General features: G+C 44.6%; 2 protein-coding genes across 3 annotated transcripts in view; one reads left to right on the top strand and one right to left on the bottom strand.

Annotated features, from left to right (window-relative positions):
• The window catches only part of EIF2AK4 (eukaryotic translation initiation factor 2 alpha kinase 4), a 42090-nt gene extending 39245 nt beyond the window's left edge, over positions 1–2845 (top strand). For both annotated transcript variants that reach the window (XM_074909771.1, XM_074909772.1), the window contains exons 38-39: positions 1001–1125; positions 2325–2845. In XM_074909771.1, the coding sequence (XP_074765872.1) occupies positions 1001–1125; positions 2325–2379 (180 nt within the window). In that variant the 3' untranslated portion in view covers positions 2380–2845. The remainder of the gene's footprint in view (positions 1–1000; positions 1126–2324) is intronic.
• A 119-nt stretch (positions 2846–2964) lies between these two features.
• SRP14 (signal recognition particle 14) lies at positions 2965–7274 on the bottom strand. The gene is made up of 5 exons (XM_074909774.1): positions 7174–7274; positions 6586–6658; positions 5881–5993; positions 4825–4857; positions 2965–4478 (listed from the first exon to the last, which is right to left on the bottom strand). The coding sequence occupies exons 1-5, from the start codon at positions 7195–7197 to the stop codon at positions 4389–4391; spliced, it is 333 nt and encodes a 110-aa protein (XP_074765875.1). The 5' UTR covers positions 7198–7274; the 3' UTR covers positions 2965–4388.
• Positions 7275–13015: the final 5741 nt, after the last annotated feature.

The following is a 13015-nucleotide window of genomic DNA, read 5'->3' as shown; positions in this document are numbered from 1 at the left end:
TTAAAACCTGAAAGGATTTTTTTACCCAAGGAGCTTGACTGAGACTAGAAAAATCTTTTTGTCAAATGCCCAAGTTACGCAAGACAGCCTTAGGACATCCTCATTCAAAGCTCTGTTTTTTCCCAAGAATAGTTAACTGAAATTAAGTCTTACTGCTGATTTTTCAGAAACCAGTAAGCATTAATAGCAATTTCAACGAAGGTGTTTCTTGAAGCTGTTAATGAAGGAGGATCCAAAATATAGATGCATTGTTTTGAGTACAGTAGCTGAAACATCTCTCAGTGAAGCCAAGATAAAAAGGGAATGCATTAGACACCTCTAAGTTCAGAAACTGCTCAATGAAGGGGAAAAAAACTGCCGAAGACAAAACTCTCCTTTCTTCCAACAACAGCAGTAGCTTTAAAGTCAGAAGTTCTTGAGAGATGGATGCTTCCCCACCCCCCAGAAAAAACAAACTCAAGAATGGCATCCTGCCTGGGAGTGGATTTAGTACTTTAATTCCTTTCATTTGCTGCTCTGAAGCAATTCTTGTCTGGTAATCAGGCACCAGTGAATCACTTGTAAATATTTCCAAAACACTACTCAGTCCATCAAGTGCATCCAACTCATGAAGATAGTTTGAGTTTGGGTTTTTTTAAAAAAATTAAAAGGTGATAAAAGGCACATGATCAGTTAGTATCATTCACTTTTGACCACCACAGTTCTCACATTCTGTCCAGCACTGTGAAACTGATAGAGCCCTTTTCATTGCTTACACCTGTTTATCACTAAACTGTCAGTGTTAAGAAATTGATCACTAAATTCTTAATACTTTTAAAAAAATTTTTTAAAAATCAAGTTTCACGTTTACATGAATTTTGAAATCTCTTTAAGGAGCACTGCCATTGCACAATGTTCAGAAGACTGAATCCTATCAGAAGTATTTCCTTCTGTGTGTCAGTGTAAGACTGTACCATAGTGTAAAACTGTATCATAGCTTCTTGTCTTTTTTTTTTCTTAGTTTGATGGAGATAGACAAGCCTTTGATGCTACTGTGAGACAACTGATGTCACGATGGCCAAAACAGAGATCTTCATACTTACAAGCAATTTGTGATGAAATTTACAGTATCAAAATGGAAAAGAGGTAAATTTGTTAAGCTCTTAGAAGTACATAAAACATCTTAGTTATTTCTGCATTCAAACTTTACTAAATGAGCTCCTCTTAATTTATCCTCCCTTTTCCCTCTCCTTGAGGAAAAAAATAAATATTCCAGAAATGTGTATGGTTCCTAGAGTACAATGGGAGTTTACTGGTCATCTTCTAATCCTCACTTGTGGTAAAATACTAATTCTTGGCCATGTAAAGGCTTATAAAAATGAAAAATTTACAAGAAATTCTGAAATGTATTCCCACTTTTATCTTGCTTGCTGCTTCATTCATAAAACTGAATAGCAAACAACTACATACATTCAGGTATACTGTTACTCTACTACGTAGTAACCCTCTTTTCTCATGGGAGGGACTCAGATTCCCTTTTAAAACTCATAAGCACATTTAATTCCTCCTGCTTTGAAGGAATTAGATGGGAATCTGGCACAGCTGACAGTGCCCAGCTTTAAGCAAACATGATGCATGCTCTCCCATGTACAGTAAAGCCTGCTTCTGTTTTCTAAACATAAAAACATTTATATTCAACTGGTAGTCTCCTTGTTGGATTCTGGCAACAGATAAATCTGGGCACATCTAGTTTTAAGCCTCAGATTTTCAACTGTTGCATGTTCTGCTACAGTTAAGTGAGACCTGGGTATTTATGTCTTGTTGTGGGTTTCATTTATAATACATTTTTTTTAAACCCATGTTCAGCTTGAAGATACTACTTAAACTTTAAATGAGACTAAAAATTTATTTTGATTCCTTTTTGGTAGAGATACCTCAAAATTGCTTCAGGCTAGCTACTAAGGCAACTAAATAGCAAGTGACACATGGTTTTGTTCCTGTGGCTTGCAAGGCTATGAGGAACAACTACTGCACACAAGTAATGTTCCATGCAATGCTGGGTGCGAATGTAATGCAGTCCCTGACAGTCTTCCTTTCCCATTTGATGCCTGCACACAGAACACTGCTTTGCCATATGCCTTCAGATCACTGACTGAAAACTGAACAGGCTGGATAAATGGAAAGAGAACGAAGGGGAAAATTGCAGTCACAGCCAAAGAACTAAAACTCACTGCTGTTCTACTGGATCTTTGTTGTTAGCTTATTGCTAAGATTTGCCACAGGTATTGTAGCTTTTGAACCTGCAGTTTCAAAGCTTAAAAATTCTTTTTTCCTTCCCTCTGCAGGGTTCCTGCTCTTATCCTGTACAGTTACCGAGACGAGTACAAGGTTTTGTTCTAGTGCTTAAAGCATCTTTTATGGGATGCTGTTACTAACACACAACAGTCTGTTGTCAAAAGGAATTTCAAAAAGCTGTAATAATGCAAGGCAGGCTACTTAATGCCTTTTTATGTGTCCGGATTGAATTTCATGTGTAATATAAAACTGTAAATTTATGTCAAAAAGTAGAAATAAATGTTTTACAGGCAATTAAGGAGCAAGTCTGACTACAGCCACAGATATGTATCATGATGTAATTCTTGCCCCTTAAACCACAGAAGAGATTATCAGCTGTGCAGGTGTAAAACTACTTTTTTAAGTACAGTTTCAGAATACATTTTATGTCAACATGCAACAGTAATACTGAAATGAGAAAATCAGTTCAAGGATTAGAGGATGAATTATCTTCAACTCCAAACTGTTTTAAACTTTTTTGAAGGGCTTTTATTTAATAAAAGGTTTGGCTACTGAGCCTTCTTGAAATATGTATTACAAGTTTTTTGTGGTTTGTGCTTTTTTTTAAATCCATTGTTTTAATTTATGTATAAAAGATGGTAGATTTCAACTGAGAGGGTGGTTGCAAGCTTGGCTGCCTATCTCATCCTGCCTGTACTGCATTCAAATCCAGCAGCAGCTTCCTGGGAGGTGAAATAAGGCCTGATACAGGAAAAACTTGTTTCAGACCTAACCCTGAGACTTCCAGGAGAAAATAGTAACCTGTGTGTGCCAGGGGCATAACCAAAGTTTGGAACTGGCTTTCCTTACAGGGCTTGTTGGAGTAAGTATGAGGTTAAAGTCATAGTAATTATGGGAGTCTTACAACTACCTTCTTGAAGCTAAACTAATACAACCCTATCAAGGAGAGAAGCTGAGCCAGTCTAAAGATGAGTTACAGCAGCCACAGTTAACTATGCATTATATTTCACATCCACCTACTTAAAATACTGAATATGCAGAAATGTTAGGGATTTCTGCATGTGTGCTGGTGTTTACCCTTCCTCCCCACCTGGTATCCCTTCTATTTAAACAGCTTACTCCTCTTTCATTTCAGCACTCCTCTTTCTTTGCATTTAAGACTGCAGGCTTATTGCATTAAGAAATACCTACTTCCTTTTTCTGCCTCTTTCTTGTAGTAAAGAGGAAGGCAAAGTTAAAATGTATGTAAAGAGGTAACTTGAAAGACAAACCCAAGAACCTGAAAACTGTGAAAGTTACAGCATTGGGGTACAGATAACTGTACCACTTGTAGCACTTCACCAAAACAAGTCACATCAGTCACTTCCATTTCTCATTGTATTTAATAGGAACAATTAAACCTTTTACACCTGCTCATATGAAGGAGCTACTTTAAGATGTGAAGTATGGGAAAATTCAGATCCCTGAATATACTGAAGGATGAAGCTCTAAAAAAAAAAAAAGCATAGGTGACATGAGCACTTTCAAGCCATGTCTGAAAGGAACATGGAGTCCTATCCTGCCCTCCCCCCACCCTGAGCCAGGGTGAGCACAGCTGGGTCAGCATGGAGCGAGGGCACAGCTGCCTCACTCTGCATGAGCTCAAGCACTGTGCTACTGGCTGCCTGAGGGATAGCTGCACTGCACTCTGTAGACTCATCCCTCAAAATAAGACAGAAACAGGAAAGCTGCTGTTCCTGGTAGTATGTTGGCACCCACTTTCCCTAGTACTACTGAGGCTTATCTATAAAACTGGGCATCCATCACTGAGACTCCTGCTCCAGTCTTGCTTTGCTCCCAGGTTTTACACTCATATAATACAAAACAAACAGCAGTATAAGTACAAAACTAGTTGGCAGCTGAGTGTAAAGCTATTTCATTATAACCCTGTAAATACTCCTGCTGTACAGCAATCCACAGAAGGCACCTTCTGCTCTCAGTTTAAACAAAAGTCCTGATCACATCCCAGTATCCTGCTGGAAGGAAAGCCAAAGACAAGTGGTAACTCAAAAAGAAATGGACTTTGCTTTGAGCAAGGGTCAAGTCTGTTATAGTGATGGCAGGACACTGTTCCGTCACTGTGTTGCTTTACTCTTCTTGTTTTTGCTTTTCTTGTCTTTTTTCTTCAAGCCATCCATGTTAGCTCTCAGCAAATTTGAATATGCCTGAAACAACAATTGGAACCATTAAAAAACCAAATACCGAAGTGACAATATACTAGAGTTAACATTTTCCATATTGCTAATGAACAGGTATCTGAATTTTCTCAGAGACTCGTGCTCTTACACCCTACACCGGGAAACTATTGTTTCTAAACCAATGCAGAAAGTTAAATACAAAAGGGGTTTTTTTTAAAAAAAAAACCAACAAAAGCAGATAGATGGGTAGTCTAAAGTTAATCTGTGTAGAGGTTCAGCACTTAATCAACCTGTTCACAACTGTCCAGTGCTTCCTACTGACCACTCCCCAGTACCTACAGAAAAGGAAGATAAAAGGCATACAAAAACTTACCATCTGGAATTTATTTACTTCTTTTGAGCTCACCTACAAAAGTAATATTGGACGTTAACCAAGAAAACACTGGCTTTATTACAAACCAAGTATCAGTATGTGTTTATCCACCAGTGACCACCTAGTCTTAGCAGCAGTTGGACCGACTCATCCCATTCAGCGGTAGGTAGGTGTACTGACACATCACAGGACTTCACCGATTCAGAAAACTGAAAACACTTCTTACTTGATTAACAAAATCCTCTGGAGGCCATTCATCCCAAATCTGTTTTCAAATGGGAAGAATGTAAGGACGTTCTAAGGAAGGTTTTATTTACTTGCTGCAGCCCAGATTCTCTTAACTGTTTTGCAAAGTATCATTTTTCCTTGGCTTTCCTCACAGGGGAGAGCTAATGTCAGCTAAAGCCTTTCTCTATTTCTTAATTCAAAGTAAACACACATCAGGTTTTCAACTTCTAGCTAACATTCCCTGAAATACAAACAGCTCTGTAAATGAGAAAAAAATTGGTATGCTAAGCAAGATTAAGGCTCAGAAGAGTCTATCCGGGCCCACGTGTTCTTGCCAGGAAAAAAAGGATTCCTTTCCTATTATTTCGGTCTGGGAACACTCAGTTCTTTCCTGGGTTGCAAGAACCTTCAGTGATTCCATCCTCTGTCACCTGAGGTTTGAGTGTAGGTGTACAGGACCCTTCTTCCTTTCCCCCTTCCCTCCAAACAATTGCACCCGACTCGAAACACAACAGCAAAGGTTGCTGAAAACAGGCAGAGTCACCTTCTGCTGTCCTCCAAAACCATTCTGAAGCCAAGTCCAGCACACACAGCAAAACCATAAACAACTGTCTCGTCTGTAATGCCAAGTGTAAGCATTAAGACTTCAGGTTAAGTGTAACACTTCAGCATCCCAACTTCAGCTGTGTATTTTGCCACCATACGGTTTCTCTAGAATTAAGAGGGTTGTTCTCACAAAATTCATGTAAAGACAAATGCCTAAAATATGAGCATTAAATAAGATACAAGCAGGACCACTAATCCTTCTAACCCAAAGTTGTCACTTACCACTGTGCTAATTTTCTTCTTTCCATCAGTTGCCCTTAGAAGACACTTATTGTCTGCTGGTTCAAAACTTTCTGCATGGCCTTTGCGTGGGACTGGCTTTGTTCGGCCATCATCTGTATTAAAAGACAGAGAATGTTTATTCATATTTCACTAAAATCACCAGACGCCTCCTGACATATGTTAAAAATTGTTCATGAGGAGATCTGTATAAAGCACCTTGGAATTTAAGGCCGCCTGAACTGACATTAATGCCAAATTGTTCACAGACCCCTTTCTCTGTAACCCGTGAAGGATGTGTTCCATGAACGGCATCAGCCAGGCACATCCCGGCCCTGACATGCTTCAGCAGCAGTATGTTTTAAATGCATGTCAAACTGCAGACCAGGACACTTGACTTCTCAAGTAGCACCAGCTAGCCAGAAACCAGAGAAACAAACGCACAAAAGCAACTCTATAATTCTCTTTTTATAGAAAATCTAAGGATTTCATATTATTGTTTAATACTTAGAAAGTCCCAGTATTCCCTGCAGTTTGAAACACAGCTTTACTTCAAGATAATTAGTACTGCAGCTGATTGATCTGTCCGTACTGTTCTTTTTTTCAGATACTCCGAACTACCCCTGTATCTTTTAAAATACATGCTAACAATAGTAACTTTGGTTTAGACGCACACCTCTCTAATGCAGTAACAGACGTAAAACTTACATTTCTTCAGCGTTATGAAAACGCTCCCCGAAGTTCTGCACTTCTGAAAGAGTCTGGTAAGCTCCGTCAGGAACTGCAAGAGAAAGAGACCCTATCCTTGGCTGGAGGCCACCACACAGGCGTTTATTTCTTCTCCCTGGGCAGCCCGGCGCCGCGCGGCCCGGCGAGGAGCCCCCGCCCCGCTCCGGCCGGGCTCCTAGACAGGCCGGGCCCCCCAGTCCCGCGGGAACAAGCGCCAACAGAGGGAGAACTCCCGGGTTCCCCCACGCTGAGGCTGGAGGACACGAGGGCCCAGCCAAGGAGGGCCCAGCCCGAGGTTCCGACTCCGGAAAACGCGGCCTAAACCCCCGCGGCCCCACCGCTTCTGCCCCCGCTCCCCGCCCGGGCCGGCGGGCACAACCATGCCCGCCCCCCCTCCGCCGCAGAGGCAGGCCAGGGGGCGGCCCTGCGCGGGCCTGGCGCGCCGCGGGGCTGAGCGGGGCCGCCCTCCCGCCGGCGCATGGCGCGGCCGGTGTCCGGCCGGTGGGCAGCCGCCTGCCCGGTGCCGGTGCCGGTGCCCGGTGCCGGTGCCCGGTGGCGGTGCCCCACCTGCTCGCTCTCCAGCAGCACCATCCTGCGCCGCCCGCCCGGAAGCGCCGCGCGCAGGAGGAGCGCACGCGCACCCACGGCGCGAGGCGGGTCCGCGCGCGCGCGCGGCACCGGCACCGCCCCCGAGCCGCGGGCACAGCGGGCAGGGCGGGGGGCGGGGGGCGGCGAGGCCCCGCCCCGCGGCGGGAAAGCCACGTCAGCCCCGCGCTGACACCGCCCGCCCCGCCCTCCCGGGGAGGAGTGGCCGGTGCCCGCTGCAGACGCGGGAAGCGCCGCGCCCACGGGGCGCCGCCGCCGTTATACACACACCGCCACCCCCTCCCCCCGCTCCCGTCACACGCCGCCGCGGCCGTCCGGTAACGGGGTCCTCCCCTAGCAAACAGCCGGTGCGTACGCAGCCTGGAGGAGCGGCACCGGCGCTTTGGCTGCTCCTCAGAGGCTGCCTGAAGGCGGCGGCGGGCCCGGGGCTGCCTCACCCCCGCCGCCGTGTCCCTGCGGCCTCACGTAACCCGCCGGCCGGGGCTCGGGCCCGGCGCGGCGGCCTGACAGTGGGACTCGGCCTGGGCGCCTCACCGGCGGCGGGCGCGGGCGGCGGTAACCGGCTGAGGCCCCGCTGCCCCGCCCTTCGGGGGGGGCGTTGGGACTCACCGCGGCGTCCCCAGGCGCCGGGGCGGGCCGGCAGCCGCCCCAGCGCCCCGCCGCAGCCGGCCGACACCTCCAGCGAAGCGCTGAAACGGCGGGTGCGTGCCTCTGGGCAGCGCCAAGGCCTGGAGGGCGCAGGGCGCCTTGGGACGAAATGCAGGAGACCCTTAGACTGGTACAAGGAACAGCCAGAGGGAGCCAGCGCCTGGGGGGCGAGAGGGCTCGCCAGGCTCCTGGGGGGCTGGTTCTGGAAGGCGGGACTTTCATGTCAGGCCTCCGTTAGCTGTTCTGGGAACATGCAGAAGTAGCATTTGACCTAGTACCTTTTCATGGTTCTCACTAGGAAAATTGGTTTCTTTTTCCTCTGTGGACCTAAGAAAAGTAGACCATAATGCCTTATGCAGAGATAAAAGGGCAGAACTGCTCTCAGGCTGATAGGTGCGTGAGCCCCTGAGGAATTCACGCATCTCTTTTAGGAGCTCAAGACTCCATTCTAGACAGAACTGAAACACCTTCTCGCGTTTTCATTCTCACGGTGGGGGTGTTGTTTCACATATAGAACAACACTTCATAATCAGAGTCTAGTCCTTCCAAAAGTCCCTTTCAGAGTCCACAACCATTTGCCGTCCTTTTGCAGGTTAAGCGAGAGGCAGTAGAGGGTGCTGTGATTGCACACACAGAAATGAAACTGCCTAAAGGACAAGGAAACTAATACTCAAGCAGCAGGTCATCACAACACGGCCGTGGTTTATCAAAATCTATCAGTTTATTAACTCCATTATGTTGGAGTCAAAGGAAGTGTAGAGATCCAACACTGCCCGTCCCTAACTGTGGATGGTATTAGCCTCCTGATGGTTTTGCACTTGTATTATTTGCAGTTAAGGAAGAAAGACTTCCAAAACCCAAATTTCATTGTTTCTCGTAGCATTAAAAATCTCAAAAAACCTGAAGCGCGGAATATATGTTATTTAAGTCTTCTGAAAACGGCCATACTAAGGGGACATCAACAGTGCTGTGGTCAGAAGCCAAAGCCTTGTACGGTTGTAGAAAGTGATGGTCCCTGCCCCGAGAAGCTTACAGTCAGTGTTCACAGCAAGTGAAGACAGGTGGATGCAAGGACTCACTGCTGACACCTACTTCCTCTAACCCTGCCCGGCTGCAGGAGCAGTCATAACAAACTCCTAATTACAAGAAGTTGTTTTGTCAGAAATCAGAGTAGGGTTGTGTTTTCAAGAGAGCTCTGAACAAGGACGATGCAATAGGGTTGCAGATTTTTGTAGGCAACTTGTGAAAGAAGAGCAGAAATGGAAAAGCTAAAATAACTGCAGTATACTCCCTCTTGGAAATTATCATGGTCACAGACACTGGAAGGCAGAAGTACATTTCCACTCATGCTTGCCAAAAGAGAAGCTGGGTGGCCTCGTAGCTGAAACACGGGGACTACAACTCTCACCTGAATTCTAACACTTGAATTCACCAGGGAAGTCTTGTGTTGCCTTGAACCGGTCTCCCAGCTTCCCTGTACCACAGCTCTTCTTTTATAAAGGTGGAGAAAGATGAGTAGTTATTCTCTATACCTTTGACACAACAAAAAGCCTGTGGGATGAACACCATGGAGTTTTTTTCCCCCTTTGCACAAAAATCTCAACCCACTCTTAGGAGTTACCTCTGTTGCAGAGGTGTGCCTTCGGTACGCTGTGGACATAGTCGTGCCCACATTAATGTAGCTGAGCGTCAGTACCGGTGTAGCTACGGCATCAGAGATTGTACAAAAGAATTAGGCATCTACTTATCTGGGTAGTCTCCTTGCAGGAACCTGTAACACCAAGGCTTCTGTTTCTGCTCTATGCTGGAAGAAGGGACAAAGAGGAAACCACTGTGAAGAACTCCAGGGAGCTGCATAAAATTTACATTTTTCAAATCTGTTATCAGCAATTTTTCTGAAAATATATGTGTCTCACTGCTAATAAAAGCGGCTCCACTGAACTGCTAAATTTCTTTCTGTAAGAAAGAAGGAGGATTTGCGTGTGTGTCTGTGTTAGCTTATCTCCCTGATCTTGAAGTTGTTTTTCAAGCCAGAATGTCACAATTTAATTGGGGGAGAAGCCTTCATCACAACTTGCAAACAAGGTGAAAATGGAATATTTTTAACGATTCTTTTCCAAAAAATAGATGGAACAGGGGAATGCTGACATTGCTTTACTTTTGCCAAAAGCTGCCAACACTCAGAGGGAATAAGCTATTCAGCTGGCGAAAAAGTGCTGAACAAACACTGAAGGAGCTAAAGGGATACTCCCAGACTCCCAGTCATGATATACTTGCTTTTTACTCTATCTCCTGCCCCAGTCTAATGCCTTCCCCCTCACCTCCTGCCCTCGGAAAAAAAAAAAAAAGGGGGGGGGAGGCAAAAAAAAAAAGAAAAAGACAAGACAGGTTGGATTAAAACAGTAGCAAGAGGAATTGGTGGATCCTGAGAGTTGGCAGGGGTATTAGTGTTTTGTAACCTGATCTGTCATGTGACCAGAGCCAGGCAATAAAAATAAGTCTCCTACCAGCCCTCCTGTTTGCTCAATTTTATTATATGGTGTCAGTAGAGAACTACTTTTTTTTTGGCAAAAATCTAGCAAATGAAGCCACCTGAATCATTAAATCCTGAAGGAAATCTGGCAGAGAACCGGAGAAGGTTGTTGCTGCACTTCCAAGCTTTCCTGGAAGCAAGCATGTACTGAAGAGAAATGGAGAAGGTGAAACCTTCTCCTCTCTTAAATGTGGTGGGAGGGGCAGGAAGCAGGAAAACAAAATTATTAGAAGTAAATTAAATTCTTGATCAACCTTAGTAGAGGTTGGCAAAGATCTATTTGAATTAGCTAGAAAAGATTACTTCTCGTTATGGGCTACCACACACACACATTAGCTGCTGCACACCACAGTGAGCAGAAATGTAATAACATACTGTAAATTACAGTTTGCTCACCACAGTGCTCAAGATGAGTTAATAACAGATAATGGCCCACAATCCACAAGTGGATCATTCTGGTAAATTCTCTTTGATCTGTAAGTTCAAGTATACAACGTCAAAGTATAGCTATGCACAGGAAAGGCTCAGTGTTACAGCAAAACCCCAGTAACAGCCTCCGACACCCCCCCACACACACACACTTTATAAGTCTATCATTAGCACTGCAAAAACAGAGATGCACACCTCACTGCCTTACTGGCCTCACCAGGTCTGAGATTAATGGGCAAAGGAAAGGCCTTCGATAGCTAACGTTTAACAGCGGCCGGTTGGGCAGAAAGGCTGTTAACCCTGGAATAGCTACCAAAACATCCTCAACCTCTGTGCCAGGAAAGTAAAGAAGAAAAGTTTTAACAAGAGCAAGGAACAGTTATTCTTTTTTTCTTGTGCTAGGTGGATTTCCAGCAAAGCAATTAGCAGGTTACATGGGTACAAGGGAATGTCAGTCCCAAGATTGGGCCTTAACCTTCTTTATAAGTGGCCCTTGTGACAAGAAGTAAAGGACATGCAAGGGGACAAAATCAGAGAGCTGTCGAACAAGATAGGTATAGACGCACAAAGCGGTGTTATTTGACTGATCAGCCAGCAATCATGAAAAGGAGAAAGATTCTGAATACCTTATAGATCCAGATGGAGAACTAAACAAGGCATTTTAAAAAGATCTTTCTGAGACCAGGATATGCCACAGAAAGCTGCTGAGCCCTCTGACAAGGCCAACTTCCAAAGAGAACCTCTCCACAAGAAACAGGAGGTATTCTGTCATGTCTTAGCAACCAGTTCATGTACCCTGAGCTCCTTCCTAAACATTTCTGTTCATCTTAGTGAATTTCTTCCATTTTATTTAATATTATGTTTTATTTACAGAAAATTAGTTTCAAAGATAGGTTAACTGTAACCTTGAGTTCAACAGTCACTGACTTTCATTGTGTAATAGCAATGTTAACAGTGATTTATATTTTGTGCGGGAGACCAGGAAATAGATGTAGATACATTTCTTAAAACTCTAATGTACCACATTACTATTGTAGTGCAAACCAAAGCCTATCTGGAGTGAAACACCAACAGATTGTTTATTGGAAAAGGGCTTCATGGTTTTGAAGTACCGTCCAGATTTTAGAAAGCTTCTCTGTCAGGGAAGATAAGGGATGTAAGGGATGTGTGTTTACCGTATTGTTAAGTGTCTCACACATGCTCAAAATGGTTTTGTGACAAGCCCCCATCTCACAAAAAAAACGGAGGAAAAAGGCCAGAAGAAAGGCAGCTCTGATGTGGAATTGGTCATCTGTACAACTGATGGTGTCATGTGTGCTCTCTAGGGAAACGCTGTGGTACAGCTCACCCTGGGGATGGTGCAGCAGAGAGAGTGCATCCCTGCAATGACACGTATGTAATGACTCCATGAATAGTGCTGTAGTGCACGACAGACTTCTGAGAACGGTGAAATTAAAGAGGCAATTCAGTTAACTCCCAGGGTATGAGGAAGGGCCTAGGGAGAAGAAGCAACATGTCACCATATGTGTTTACTTTTGAAGGATAGGGCAAACAAAACAGTCTCACAGACCTCCAAAACCAATGCAAAACACTGCAGTAAAACAGTCAGATAAAAAAAGAGTTGCAATATGGGCATCCACACTGTGTTTTGAAGGTACATTTGTCCCAGTAACTTTCAGTTGCGAGAAGAGCAGAGAGAAGTGTAAGAACAGCCTGTTCTGAAGGACTGCACCTGTGAGGCGACACAGCTGAGCTGTCCCCTCCAGTCCCCGCTGCCTCTCCCCTCAGCAGCCTCTCCGGCTCTTGGTCGGCAGCTGCCTGCAGCGTGGTGGGGAAGAGACACCGTGCTGTACACACAGACTTGAACTAGAGACTCTGCGGCCAAGAGCGCTGTACCACATGCCAGAATGAGTCTTTAGAAGTGTCTTAGCAATAGCATTGGTTTTGAGTCCAAATAGATGAGACACTCATATCGAAACAAACAAAACTGCATCAGAATGTCCTCATATCCTTACAACCCAGAGACGTCTACTGTGGTTGAACTCCCAGTTTATCTTCTCCATGGCCAAAATTATAATATCTTGGCAGTAATATCTCATATTACTTGTTACCCTTAAAACTAATGTACTTTATATTTTTAGGGATGTGAAATTAATTTTCAGTGTACACCTTACATATAAAAATAGGGGTTAG

The sequence above is a fragment of the Athene noctua genome, chromosome 6 (genome assembly GCF_965140245.1).
Source record: "Athene noctua chromosome 6, bAthNoc1.hap1.1, whole genome shotgun sequence".
Lineage (NCBI taxonomy): Eukaryota > Metazoa > Chordata > Aves > Strigiformes > Strigidae > Athene > Athene noctua.
Note: the sequence above shows the minus strand (reverse complement) of the source record. Positions and strands in the feature narration are given on the sequence as shown.

Bases quoted from the DNA above. Each gene is read 5' to 3' on its own strand.
- SRP14 (XM_074909774.1), bottom strand. From the start codon at position 7,197: ATGGTGCTGCTGGAGAGCGAGCAG. The intron at 6,659-7,173 runs GTGGGGCACCGC...TTTCTCTTGCAG, and splicing joins TGCTGCTGGAGAGCGAGCAG to TTCCTGACGGAGCTTACCAG. The intron at 4,858-5,880 runs GTAAGTGACAAC...TTACTTTTGTAG, and splicing joins AGAAGAAAATTAGCACAGTG to GTGAGCTCAAAAGAAGTAAA.